The sequence below is a fragment of the Lepisosteus oculatus genome, chromosome 6 (genome assembly GCF_040954835.1).
Source record: "Lepisosteus oculatus isolate fLepOcu1 chromosome 6, fLepOcu1.hap2, whole genome shotgun sequence".
Lineage (NCBI taxonomy): Eukaryota > Metazoa > Chordata > Actinopteri > Semionotiformes > Lepisosteidae > Lepisosteus > Lepisosteus oculatus.
In genome coordinates, this window is record NC_090701.1 from 23,563,705 (window position 1) to 23,579,068 (window position 15,364).

The 15,364-nt window shown below is 36.7% G+C and overlaps 1 protein-coding gene across 1 annotated transcript in view; it reads left to right on the plus strand.

The window, feature by feature from the left end:
* malrd1 (MAM and LDL receptor class A domain containing 1) overlaps positions 1-15,364 on the plus strand; it is a 175,606-nt gene that overhangs the window by 101,942 nt on the left and 58,300 nt on the right. The window contains exons 36-37 of the mRNA XM_069191079.1: positions 3,786-4,031; positions 4,692-4,849. Coding sequence (XP_069047180.1) covers positions 3,786-4,031; positions 4,692-4,849 — 404 coding nt within the window. The remainder of the gene's footprint in view (positions 1-3,785; positions 4,032-4,691; positions 4,850-15,364) is intronic.

The window sequence follows — 15,364 nt, forward strand, 5'->3', positions numbered from 1 at the left end:
AAGGTATTATTAAGATACAAATGACAGTGATCATAGTTTCTGAAGTATAGTTAAATATTCAGTTGGAGAACACTGTAATAAAGGTTTTGGAATTTATTGACCTTTATGTGCATAGGAATATTAATGTCAGCAATAAAAGGTTGATTGTTAAAACCTAATCTTAAAATAAAAAAAACAACAGGGAAATTAATAGTGCAGCAAGTGATGATAATAAACCAAAACCAAAATATCCTGGACTGTCATACAGAGGCTCCTGTGTTTTATTTCTCTAAAGCTTTTGAAATAAATCATAAAGGCTGTTTTGCCTGGGGGTGACAGACAGTTTTGGTGTAAGAATTAGCATATATCTTTGTTTTTTGTGATACATTTGGGGATGAAAGATCCCAACATCAGTGCTACATTTGTTATGCCAGTAATTAACAAGAAAAGTGAAACTCTTGTCAGGCTGTAACACGGCAGCAAAGAATTAACTCCAGGTTTATCTGTCAATGATCCCCACTCCATTAGCTGTAAGTGTATGTAAGCATTAAGTGTGTCAGCAAGAATGTCTGAAAAATACATTTTCTCAGTGCCAGCATCTGCAACAATTCAGGTAGTGTGTGCCAATAACTTCCAGTTCTCCATTTCAAGCCGCTCATCTAAGTTCTCCACAAGTGAAGATGCAGTGGTGAAAATGAGCCTGCCAATACTGTACATTGAAGTTTTCTCTTCACACATCACAGTGTACTAACAGCACAATTTTTGAAAGAATAAAATACAAATCTGCCTGTGTAACACATATTAAGTCCTGGGGATGATGGAAACTGCAGACTTGATCCACAAAACGTATGCAAGGACATGTATCAACATTGCTGAGGCCTTTATACTGTTGGTCTTTCATTCATATTCTTAACACGTGAGAGCTGCTCAACTGTGGAGCTTCGTCCTTGGTAGTAGAATTAGAAAAAAGATGGTTTATAAATAACATTGTGGGACTTATTTTGAAGACAGAGATAAGTTATTCAATGCAGAGAGGTAAAAAATGGTGCATTCTCTTTTCTTAGTCCGAATTTATGGGTGATCAAGGTAACAACACATCTGCAAGGAATGTTCTTCCATACTTTTAGTACTGTTTGTTAAAAGATCCATGTTGACTAATTGCAGCATATCAAGTAAACCCACCTTATGGGGTGACAATGTTACTTGTTTTATAATGAACTTCAAAGCCCTGTATAATCAATGTTCCTCAATGAAATCTTTTCTAAGGAAAAAATATGATTTTTCGTTAGTCACAATGGCTTAAAAAAATAATTCAACTCTCTTTTAAACATGGGGACCTGTGTCTCCTATAAAAATGTTCTTGAGCCTTAAATATCCTAATAATCCCAAACAATTGAGTATACAGTAAATGTGATTATTTTTTCTTAAATGAAAGATTCCTGTACATGTTATAAAAAGAACAGGAAGAACAGTAAAGTTTTACGATTTTTATTTTTATGGATCATATTTTGCTGATGATATTTACAGTATTTGGTATGTATGGTTTATGAGTTTAGTTTTAAATCAAAATGAAATTAAAATGTCACTTACAAGCTAGCATTAATCTATCACTGCCTGTTAATAAAAATGCTTTGACCTTACCTTCTCATACATTTTACTTTGGGTTTGTGATTAATCACTGAATTTCATTCTTAATTTCTTGCAGTGCTGTCCTTAAAATATATTTGTTCCTACACAGGAATACACAGGGATAAAATTAAAAATAAATAGTAGGACATATTTTACTTCATTTATACATCATAGCCACCTGCTGTCTTCAGATAAGCATTCTCATCTTTTAAAACAACTGCCAACCTTCTTAAAGGTTCTTAAAAACATTTGAGATGCATAGTGGAAGGACTGCTTTTGTCAGTGCAGGTTATTTTAATAAGCTGTAAATATACAAATATACAAAGGGCTTTGTATATGAAATCCGTTTCTGGACCTCATTGATGAAAATTCATAAGCCTTTTGTTGTGAATGTTGAACTTTTAGCTTTCAAAAATACAATATAACCATAAGCTGCAAGGTTTGAAAGTATAACAGTCTTACTCGAAGGGCAGAATAATAAATTATCTGCAAGTTTAAAATGACAGAAAAAAAGATAGCTAGCTAAGAGAGCAGAGAATATTATAGATGTAGGAATGTTTAACACAAACAAGAGAATAATCAAAAATATAAGAAAAGCTAAACTATTCATGTTTAATGATATGAAAAGAGGAAGGGCTCTGCAAGGCAATTGTCCAGTGGCCTTTGTGATCTGTCATGTGAGCAGCTGCCAATGTAGGACATTTATACATGTGCATAGTTAGAATTGTCTTATATCTATTATTATATGTACATATATATATATTATTATATAATACATTTTTTATTATTATTTTACATTCTTTTTACATATATGTATTATTGTGTATTATATGGCCACAAAAACCATCCCGCAATTTTTTGAAAGTGCTAAAGTCCAAATTAAGCCAGTTTTTCACTTTACTTTTACAGTTTTGTTGAATTTGCTGTAAAGTGCAGAATTGTGTTTACAGGTTGTTCCATGAAACTCTGATGCAGGAAGCTTTAATCAAGAAAATGCATTTATTGGAACTTCAGTAATAATTGTGTCTTGGTATTTTAAACTTAAATATCTGACCCCAGTCTGACCTCTGTGTTAAGATTTTATTTTTAACCCTTTCCATGAGAGAATAATGTATCTTTGCTTACAAACTTTTATGTAATTGTGTACAAGATATTGAAATGATGATTCTGGAATGGAGAAATTTCAAAGAACTGCAAGTTGAGTACTAAGTTATAAAGAGCATATACAGTACATAATGTATATTTATTTGAGGAAACAGCAAGGAAACTCCTCTTCACAACCATTTCTAATACATTTACCTTGAGAATTACATACAGTATAATGAACTCAGCTAAAAAAATATTAATGTAATGCTGACAGTCAGCATTGTAGATAGACCCCAGTAATATTTTATATATTACAGCATGTTTTGACATTATTTGTGGAGGGAAAAAATATTTTTTTTAGAAAAAAGTGATTGTTGGGGCATGTTTGGCAGGAGATTCATTAAAGACTTTCTCACATTGTTGATGTTTCATAAGGAACATTGGTTAATGTGATGTTGGCATGGAAGTCAGAGGGAAAGACATCATCAGCTAGGGGAGGCTGTGAAAGCACATACTCCTCATCTGTGATGTCCATGCATTGGTTAAAAATGCAAGGCAAAACAGACAAACTATTTTAAAACAGTTGACTGCAAATGCAGTTTTAGCAATTTCAGTCTGCCAAAAACTTCACGGAGAGGGATACTGTGGTCAGGTTGCGGTGCATAAAACCTTTATTACACCTAAAAATTTTACTTTTACTTTTGCGAGATAAAGAAGTAAAGGTGGAGTTCTACTGAACAGTACAAAAAAGTCATATGGTCAGATGAGTCATCCTTCACCCCTTCAAAAGAGGACACGTGCAAGTCTGATGCAAGCCAAAAGACGTCTTCAGGCTCAAGTGTTTGTTTCCCACAGTGAAGTTTTCTGGGGGCTCTGTTATGATGTGGTGTGCATTTTACATGCATGGTATGGGTACCCTCAGCCCCTTAGAGGGCAAAGTAAATGCCAATAAATGCAAAGCCATTCTGTGAATAACGTTTTCTCTGAGCTGTTAAACACTATTGTCAAAGCCCCATTCAATGCCAGGCCCCTGAACTTGTGGAGAATGTGTTTCTGTAACACTTACTTTACTCTCCTTTACCTTTACCTAGGCTCCTGCCCACAAGGCTACTTGGAATGCAAAAATGGGAAGTGTTACCAACCAGTGCGGAGCTGTGACTTTGTGAATGACTGTGAAGACAATACAGATGAGGAGGGATGTGGAACGTCCTGCAGTTTTGAGAGTGGCCGCTGTGGGTGGAAAAACTCACTGGCTGATAACTTTGACTGGATTCTGGGAATGGGCTCATCCCAGAGCTTCAGGCCACCTAACGATCATACACTGGGAAATGAAAATGGTACTGAGTAGTGATCTTCTTGCACTTCGTTTCTTATAATTAGATACCAATGCCTTAAAAGGTATCCTTAAAAAAGAGCAAGTCTAATGTGATGACTCAAAAGCATATGTGACAATGTAAGTAGGTGGATGAAACCTAGTCTCTTCAGACCTAGTTCCTAGTCCAGGAAAACTGCAATTAATCAATGTCAGATTATAAACTTAGTAGTGGTTAGCAAACACCAAGTAGGAAGAGGAAAGAAACTTCTTTAAGAGTATACAGTAGGTCATAAATTACTGGTCAGTTTACAATTAATCCAAAACCAAGATAAGGAAACATAAAGCAATCACTTATTTTTTATTTTAGGGATTTACAGACAAAATAATAAAATAGTACAATTTAAAAGGCGGGTGAAAGGTGTTGCGGAGGCATTCAAGTTAAACAGTGCCAGAAAGTAAGGATTCATGAGTCAACTCAATTAATAAATTAATGCAGTCATTTACTGTATATTTTATATTTTGAATTTTAATATTGAAGGTGATTCTTGATTTCTATAGTCCCCCAACTCCACATACTGTATACTGTATGTTCTTAGCATTCCACAAGTAAACTGATACCAGCCACCAGCCCAAGAGGAGAGTAATAATAAGGAAGCAACCTGATATTGATGTTCTTCTCCAGGTCACTTTATCTATCTTGAAGCCACTCCTGAAGGGTTAAAAGGTGACAAGGCCCACATGAAAAGCTCTGTGTGGAAAGAATCCAGTGCGACATGCAAACTGACCTTCTGGTATTACATGTCCACAAAAGCTACTGGCATTATCAGTCTCCTTGTAAAGGTAGGGATTCTTTCTCTTGTTTTAACATGCCTTTTATATTAATGATTGTGCTGAGAATACAAAGCAGATACACGTATCTTTATTCTCCCACGTTTAATCTCACCAAGGAAACATGCTACAAGGTTAGAGGGGATATGGCATCTCCAGTCAGTTTGAGGTTTGAGATCTATATCCCCATCCCCTTCTCACACACTCAGAAGAAGACAAATGAGCTGAAACACAAGCAAAAAACACTAGTATGCTTGTTCTTTTTTAATCTTCTTGCTGTGATGGATGAATTATAAAAGTGTTTTTAATGCAGAATGTGATTTGAAATGGCCTTCACCATTCCCCTGACCTTATCTACCTTACAAAGCAGGGGATACTAAGCCATGATGTTAAACAATTTAAAATGTCATGAAAGATCAATTTGCTTCCATTACATAATTTATTAGATAAATATGAGTGTGACAATGGAGATATTGTACACAAGGCAGGTGTACAAATCATACAGGCATAGAAAATGTGTTAATTTGTCCTCTATAAATTGGTCACTTCTGACATCCTGCAGAGCTCTGTTCAAATTTATATTTGTACTGAATCTATGTTACTGTACCTTTGAATCAGATTCTTCACAGTTATCATTTCTCTGCTGTTGATACCCAAAATTAGTTCTATTAAAACCTGGTGTTAATCAGGTACTGTCTTTTCATACTTAGATGATGTTTTCATACTTAGATGATGTATGTTCTCCCCATGTTCACATGGGTCTCCTCTGGGTGCTCCGGTTTCCTTCCACAGTCCAAAGACATATTGTTAGGTTAATTGGTTTCTAGACAAATTGGCGCTGGTATGAATATGTGCGTTATTGCATGATGGATTTAGAAAGTAAATTTTCTAACTGTATTTCTAAAGATGGATGTTTTCAGAGCCGGCCCTGGACGTAGGTGAACTAGGCGACTGCCTAGGGCTCCAAGGCCGCCAGGGGGCTCCCTCAATGTGTAACACAACATATTTTTAATCAGCTCGTTTAAATGTGAGCAAATAATTCCCTGTAGTGGCTCTTTCTGTTGCTGCTGTGAATTATTCTTAATGGAAGCCCAGCTAAAAATAACCAATCATAATCAAGTACATAATATGTTTACATTTAAAACAGAAGCTTTTCAAACACGGACATGTCATATCCCACCTCCTTACTCCTCGGTATGAGTGCGTGTGTGCTGTGCCCCATATTACGACAATCTGCAGGCTTTTTAAATCCAGTTCATTCCATGCAATGCATTATAGATATTTGATTAATTTCAATAAAACATGTTCTTAGTATAATATATGATAATGTATGTCCCTAGTGGAAATGGTGATGCTTTGTTTTCTGAATTACAGAAATTATTATGTAGTGTTTCACACACTACTGTTCTGTAGGTCAAGCCCAGGCCTTATTACATATTTTGGCTATTAGCACTGACATAAAAGGACAAGGACAAAAATAAATTTTAGATTTTGGGAGTGGCATTTATTAATTTTAGATTTTCTTAATAATTTAATTTTTTTATTTTTAATGGGTCTCTTTAAAATGGAATAGGACGTGTATCCATCACCAAGCGCAGCTTGTAGTTTTTATTTTGGTGCGTTAGTCAAATACATGGACAAACAAATTGATTTCCTCGCATTCACACATCGTTACCATTTATCACATACAGTATCATATAGATCAAGCACAGTAATGTCAAAACGAGTAAGTGAAAAGTTAAAGAATTCCATGATGTTATATCCAGATATACAGTATCCATAGATCAACTATTACAGCTGTTCTTGCAGACTGCCTTCATCTACTGTAGATGCAATTACTTGGACCACTGTTTTGCAAGCAATCATTAAAATTATATTAAAATGTTTGGAGAGGTGCAAACTGTAACTCAACATAATATGATGGCAAATTGCAATATTAACAAATTCTGTGGTTTTGATTAGTTAATAGTCGCTCCATGAAATTCCTTGTTTTCTGAGAATTTCCATGAAACCAGACACATTAAGATTGAGGTGGGATCCAGGCTCCATTCATGGCATGTACAGTAATCCCCTTTTCCGAAAAATTGTACAGCCATGTTAAATTTTAAAACCATCGCTAGACTATGTATTTTATGTTTATATAACATATGGCATATAACTATGTTCAACAACAAAGTTAAATAACACACAACTTAAATAAAAGTCAGCACAAGCACTTTGCAAAAAACACATCAGTGTGAGTCAGTGGTAGTGGCAGGATTCGATAATCTGACAGCTGTCTCTGAATCTGGAGGTATGTGCCTTTATGCTTCCATAATGCTTTCCAGAGGGCAGAGGAGAGAAAAGTAAGAAACTAGGATGATTGTTATCCTTAGCAATACCCCCAGTCTTCCTGAGACAGCAGGTTGTTAAAATGTCCACAGTAGAGGGGAGCTGTAATGGACTGGGCCCATCCTGTAAAGCCTTTTCAGTTAGACATCGAGCTGCTGCCAAACCACATGTGAGCACACTTTCAATAGGGCACATGTAATATGTATTAAAAATATTTGAAGAAAGACCAATTTTTTTCAACTGTCATAGTAAGTAAAGGCATTGTTGCGCCTTCTTTGTAGCTCCAATTGATCAGACTGTCAGTGCAGTCTAGGCATGGAAAGGTAGGTGTCTTTTATAGTCGTATAGTGATCAAGAGTATTCACAGCCCTAGATGGGCCGTAGACGTGTTGGTAATATTTTCGAAGAAATTTACTAAGGATGGCCTGATTAAAGTCCCCGCAACAATAGATAAAGCATCAGGTTATTCAGTTTTGTAGTGGTTCACATCAAATGAACATCTAATTCAATTGGGGTGGAATATACACCGCAGATATAACAGATGAAAATTCTCTTAGTCATCTCTGTGATGACACTAATTGTATACTTCATATTGTTAATAACTGTAGAATGCTATACAGTAATTTTCTCTTTCACCTTTGCTGTACACAGGATGCATGTTATACACAGAACTTTCAGTATACTGGGATGTTATTTAAAATGTCAGGAGGTTAAAACGTGTGTACATTCCCATTATGTGTTATGTTAAAGATACTGTAGATGCAATACAAAGTGTGAATGTACTTGGAGTTTGATATCAAAGTAATTCCACAGAATTATTATTTTTTTTGTACTTTGGGGGTCTCAGCTACTGTACATTCCGGTGAAGTTGGGAATTTTACAGTTCTACTATATGTATCCTAGTAGCATAGCTGTGTGCTGTTGCATATTTTTTATTCTGTCATGAATGCATACACAGTCAACATATTAACAGTCTGGTTGCACTGAAGGTTGTTGCATCCAGACTATGATAAAATTCACAGGTATTTAACTGTTCTCTAAGAATAAAGTCAGTCACCTTTGATTTGAGGTGGTGTAGTGCCTTCACTAAATATCCTAATTATATACCAGGCCTGAAGTAATTTTATGCAAATCCACCGCTGGCAGTGATAAAAGATACGAGTACTTCTGAAGTTCTCTGTAATCTCTATCTCACAGAATCATTAAATTATGATATCTGAGATTAAAGTTTACACTTTATTAGATCAAAATGTACTGTTGTAATTTAACATTTAGCAAAGTAATTGTGATTCTGTCAGGCTCTGAGAGCACACAACAACCAAAAAAAAAACATAGAGTTTACTAATCACTCATAGAATTACTGGAAAGATAATTCTATGCATCAGTATGTTTTTTGGAGGAAAAACAAATTTTAACTACAGTCTTTACAAAAAAGCTTTCGATAATTTGAGTCTCATAACATAATGTAATCCATATGCAGAACATACAGTAACTCTTGAAGGGTTTCTACCTGTTGAATTCAGTAATTTGCTAAATCCCTGTATTCAATTATTTATTAACACTTTTGTGACAAAGTGTTTCCTTATGACATTAGGTTCTCATTAGGTTATCAAAAGATCTTCAATGAATACATCAATTACCTTTTAGGGAGAAAATGATGCAATTTTTTAAGAATAATAAACATTTTTGTATGAAGTATGAACAGGAGGCCATTTGGCCCATCTAGCCTGTTTAGTACTTAATTGTTCCAAGGATCCATCACAATCATTTCTTGAATAAATAAATCGACTAGGCTATTGACTTTAACAATATGGCTGGGTAGCTTGTTCCATACTCTACCCCAGAAGAGTAAAAAAATCCATAAAGTTCTCAGTTTTAAATGCACGTCCACTCAGTTTTAAATGCACGTCCACTTGTACCCTTTTGTTCACTTTTAAATCTGAAGAAAGATGCTGATTACTCTTTGTCAGTGCCTTTGAGAATTTAAAATTTAACACTAACTCCACTTGTTTTAGAAACACACAATTAGAAACCCTGGTCCTAGTCATAATCTTCTCTGTTCAACATTTAAAGGGATCACTTCCTTCAGCCTGTCAGTGTAGGACATTACCTTTTTTAATATGTGATTGCTCTTCCCCAGACTGATTCCAGAGCAGTAGTATCTTTTCTATAATGTTTTGCCCAAATTGTTCATAATATAAATCAGGCCTTACTTAGTGTGTTATATAATTTAACATCCCTTTGTCTTACCCGGGGCTTAAGGTTGAACTAAGCAGCGGTTTCATTCATAAAGTGAACCTACTGTAGGTGCAGGGCAAGAAATAAAACAGTGAAGCTGCAGGCAGTGAGGTGGGATGGCAGGCTAGGGGTACAAGCAGAGCATGGTGCAGGCTAAACATTCAGAATTAGCAAGGGCGGGAGCCAGGAAGACACTGTAGCAGCACCAAGGGAATTAAAACTGAGGTCCTGAAACAAGCTGAGTTGATAATTAGAGGCAGAGTGCTGGGGCAATACAGACGTTGAGGAGTCCAAGAGAAATCTGAGCATAGAATGCCAAGATTCCGAGCAAAACGTATACTGAGAGCAGACCTTAAAATTGAAGTTAAATATCCTGCACCACTTGGTGTATGTACTGTATGGACGGGTGTGTTTGTAAATTGCCCACAGGTGAAATAGTTACCCTCTCAGAATAAGTTCCTTGGTAACTGGCACTGACTGACAGGTGAGTGGAGCTGTGGCCAGCTGCCGTGGCAGTGCTAACTCACTGCATAGCATTCCAGAGGGAGTGAGCTTGACACCCTTGCTTTAAAATCTGTGCTATTAACTATAAACCCTAGCATTTTATTTGCCTTTTTAAAAGGGAACTGAAGTCCCAATTTCGCAGACAGGTTATAAGATCGAGGTAACAAAATAAATTCATTGACAGTATAGAAAAAATCTACAAATTTTGAATTGTGAATTTGTGAAACTACTGTAAGGTGCCATGTTATTGTAAACAACTGGTCTTACCACGGGTTAGAGTGAGAGTTCCCATGAATTGTGATGTGGTGCAGACCTTTCTGCTTTCTAGTCACTGTAATAATTAATGTAATGTGATGTACAAGCGAATTAAGTACAGGTTGTGCAGCAGATATTTCACCACAGAAAGTTTTGTGATCTGCATGCAGAGTTAACAAGTTAGTTCCATTTATCATATTTATATTTATATATTTATGTTGTAGTAAAAGAGATGTATTCACAAGCCTGCCTATTTACAATGTAATAGGGAAGCTTCACGTCACCAGAACCTTTGTTGCCTCATTCTGAATCGCAGAAAGGTGCTGGGAAAACATGGAAATTTTGTCTATTTTGTGATGTACATGTAAATGTACAGTAAATGGGAGGTTTTACAAGTTATTGCTTGTACTGTATGTAAACCCCTACACTCATCTACATTAAATGTCATCTGTCAAATGGTTGCCCAGTCATACATTTTACTTAACCTTTTTTAATTTAATTTCTTCCTTCCTCCTAGTTTGGTATCATGTGCAAACTTGACTAGTTAACTAACTGCAAGTAAGTACATAATGTATACAGTACATTGAGAAGAGCAATGGTTCTAGCACAGATCCTTGTTGTACTCCTCTAATTACATCACTCACAATGGTTGATTGTGTAATTGCCTGAACTACTCAGTTAATGTCTGAAAATAGGTTACTTTTCACACTGAAAGCAGCCATACTGAACCACATTGTTTAGCTGTCTGCAGTCATTTTTCCTCCCATTATCAATTTGGACTATAATGTTTAAGTGTACCAGATTTTTTTATTTGTTACTACTGTGCTTGGCTAGTTTCTAACAGTGATTCTGTAGAAATTACCATCTATTTCTTTTCTGAAAGGGCCTTGCTTACCATAGGCTGACAATTTTCCACATTTGATCCCTTTTTGGTCATTTCTATCCCCACACTCATCAGCTGGCAGTAGAGCTAAAAAAAGGTGGCAGCCTTTCACTGGGATTTTTCCTGTATATTGTTAATCTCTTTCAGTTTCTTCTGAAGTGTGTATTTATATTCACTCTGGCTGATCTAAATCTCACATGCAGCCGTTTTACACTCCAGGCTCTTCACTAGCCTGTAGAGCCACATTCCATTGACATGTAAAGTTTCATGCACTCATAATTTTAAGGATTCTACCTTGCTGGCTCCTGATCCATTTGATTATCTGCTGAAATGTGTCTTGCAGAGTAGCATTCTCCTTCAGCCCTCAGATCCTTCAGCCCAGCCTCATAATTAAGCCCTGGAAAGTTCCCCATTCAGCTCTTCTTGCAAGAGAGTTGCCATAGGCCAAGTTCCATAAGCTCTGGACACACTGGGGTTGGGGTGTACTTCTCCCAAACTTCCTTCATGTTACTTCATGTTACTTGGAGAACAGACAGCTGATTTTCATCTCATCCCTTTGTAGAAACTTTCAGCACCCACCCAGACACCCTTAAGAAAGCCATGGCATACTCTGATCCTGCCCCTGTACTTCCCTGCGCTGCAAGACATGCATTTCAGGGTTCAGTGGTTGTGGCAACAATGACGGTTATCCCCAGACTACTCACAGCTGCCACAGAAATGTAGATCTCCTTTAGGGAACTCCATCACCTGGTGTCTCAGGTAAAAGTCCAGTCAACTGCAGAGCACACTACTTATGTCATCCCATTACCTTTCCCAGTCTTTGGAGTTGGTTCAGCTCTCTGTATGTATTTTAGCAGAAATTCTAACAATGACTTTCAGTCATAATCCCACAAATGGTAAACTCACACCTCTGCCTCCTTAGTTAAGCGCATTGCCTGAGATGGCCCCAACTATGACCATTGTGTAGTACTCAAAAAGAGGGAAGCAGTATTTTTCAAGGTACTGCTGGGTTTCAGTACCAATTTGTGACAGACCCTACCCTTCACTGAGGCAGTCCCAAAGGTCATCACAAAAACTCAAAATGGTCAGAACTAAAGTCCAGGTTCTATTGCTCAACACTTTCAGGTATAGTAAATCGGCAATACAAAAACTACCATTAGCATGGTGCACTCTCTTTCAATACCTTTCAATACCAAACAAAAAGTCTTATTATATCTGACATGTATGAATGTGAGTTTATTCAGTCACCACAGTGTGGGTATTTACAAGTAATTACCAGCAGCCATATCACCCTGAAACTCACAACTGGCAACCCATTGAAGCTAAGCAGGTGTGAGCCTGGTCAGTACCTCGATAGGAGACCTCCTGGGAAAAACTAAGGTTGCTGCTGGAAGAGGTGTTAGTGGGGCCAGCAGGGGGCGCTCATCCTGTGGTCTGTGTGGGTCCTAATGCCCCAGTATAGTGACAGGGACACTATACTGTAGAAAAAAAAGGTGCCATCCTTTGGAAAACTGAAGTCCTGACTCTCTGTAGCCATTAAAAATCCTAGCGTGTTTCTCGAAAAGAGTAGGGGTGTAACCCTGACATCCTGGCCAAATTTCCCATTGGCCCTTACCAATCATAGCCTTCTAATAATCCCCATCTATGAATTGCTTCATTACTCTGCTCTCCTCCCACTGATAGCTGATGTGTGGTGAGCGTTCTGGCGCACTTTGGCTGCTGTCGCATCATCCAGGTGGGGCTGCACATTGGTGGTGATGGAGGGGAGTCCCCATTACTTGTAAAGCGCTTTGAGTGGAGTGTCCAGAAAAGCACTATATAAGTGTGAGCAATTATTATTATTAATTAGAAGATATGTAGTGGCCTCTTGTGGCAGATTGTTTATAACCTCAGCCTCTTCAAAAGATGGCCTGCTACGGTAAAATAAAGCAAGGGCTCATATCAAAGATGGACACACACCTGCTGTATTGCATTCCAGTTGTGTATAATTATTTAATTGAACCAGAAATTTAGTTTATCAGAGCATTTGCAGTTGTTTCTACTGAAAAGTTTGGAATTTTATGTAACTTAAGAAATGCAATATTTAAAAAGCAACCCCTAACATGTTACAGAGTTGAAAAATATCAGACACAATATGTTTTATTTGAACATTGGGTAAGTTAAGGGATTAATTGGAAAATAGAAAGGTCAAATGGGTTCAATTTTAAAATATTTCATTTTTTTTTGGTTTAAATCAAATCCAACCAACAGGGCATTTAGGGGCTATGTGAGCATTTAGGAGCAGGATTGAGAACCTCTGTGGTAGTGGTTAGATTTGAAAAACTTGTCAGCCTTTTGAATAACAATTTGTATAATATTTTTGTCAAAGATATTCTGCTTTATTCTGAAAAGGTTTTATGTATAGTATCTTATCCTTACAAAGAATAAATTGATAAACACGATAAAAGAATAATGCTAACATCACACTGTAGCTCTTAGCATAGCTGTATTACGATGACATGCCTTGATATATTCAATTGTTCCAAAAATAATAAAAATGTCTGTCACCTCTGTGAATAAGAAAGCTCTGAAATGCCATTTTTTTCTATGTAGCTAATCTTAATTCCAATATATTAAATCCTAGAGAGCCATGATTTATCTGAGGGTTTTAAAATGCTTCATTATTATATATAGCTTAATGTCCTACATTAAAAGTCTCAGCACTGTATATCACCATGTCCTATTCAGATCTTAATCATTTTTAAGACATTTCAATAACATTTCTATTAAAAATGAAATATTTGCTTTACTGCAGTCTTTCTGCAGTTGAATTAAAATTTGGCTTGCATTCCAACATAGCATATTTGATGTCTTGCAGTACAGAGTATTTTTTCATAGAATGCTCTGTTATGTTGTGCACTGTTCTTTATACTGTATACTATGCTTTTGTCTACCATAAAGGAACAGTGGTTTGTGTATGTGTCAGTGCAGGCACCGAAATAATGCAGGCCAAGCATCACTATTAATTTCGAAGTAGCTTGGATATTTGATATATGAGATTTATGATATTTCATACTAAGCCTTTTTTAACTTTAACTCAATTGCCAAAGGAACTTTTCAAACCCATTATTTAATCATGGGTTTCCAAGGTTTATAAGAAACTTCTGACAATCAAAATCAAAGGCATGGATGTGTAGTTTTTGATAGGTACTGTAAGGGAGGGTGTCACAGGAGGCTCAGCTTTCGGGAACGGAGAACTCGGTCTCACGTGTGGGTTTGTAATTATGACCCTGTTGCGTGGTATTTTATCTGGAAAGTTCAGGAGACGCACTTTGCGGAAGACACACTGGGTTTATTGTGACAATAGTGATATTGTGATAATCCATGCCATAGTGAAAAGGGGAAAGATTCAATAACATCCAGATCCATTCAGGTCCAAGGGGTAGCCAGGAACAGTCCAGAACTCCGGAGCCAGCCAATCATTCAAGACAAGGAGGGATTAAAATGAAGGGGGAAACACAGGGAGACATGAGGCATCTGACAGAAATGGGACAAGGCGCTCCAAGCTCTGGGCTCAGAGGTCAGGATGTCTGGAGATAAGACCTATGCCCTCAGATCTGCTCATAGTGTGGTCCTAGGCGGGCCTTCAGACGTCCATGTTCCAAAGCTGAGCCTACAGCATTGGAATCACTAGGCGTATAAAATAAAACATTGATTACACACAAAGGGAAAGCAATCAGGGCTTAAATTAGAATTAGTGGAGCCTAAGGGTAGAGAGCGCCCCCTGGGGGAGGGATGCCAACTGTGGCAGAGGGGACATGAAACGAAGCTTTGATATAATGGTACAAAGTTTTTCATTTGTTTTCCACTAAATACAAATGAAGCTGAGCAAATATGTTTGTATGTATTTTACATTTTAAATAAGATTCAATTTAAAGCACTTTATATGGGCATTCCAGTTTGAAGGTCATCAATTACGGTTCACTATGTAATTCATAATCTCTAACTGTTTTTTGTTTTCTGTTGGAGGGTGAAGATAAATGATTTAATGCCCTTGGTTTGTGCTCAATTTCATATAGGCTCTGTAACATAAATATTTTCATACTTACTCTTGCTTATGTATTATAGTGAGATATTTTCCTAAGTGAATTTTGGTATTGTTTTTTTTACCAACCTTGTTGGTTTGAGGAATACAAAATGAGTTTATTTTTGTTCATTAATTTCTTTACTATAATTTACTAAAGCACTGTCCTTTAATTTTGGAATATTATTTGCAATTTTGCAAAATTTAAATATTTGCAGTGCTTGCAGAATATGTATTTGTTTTCCTGCTGAAT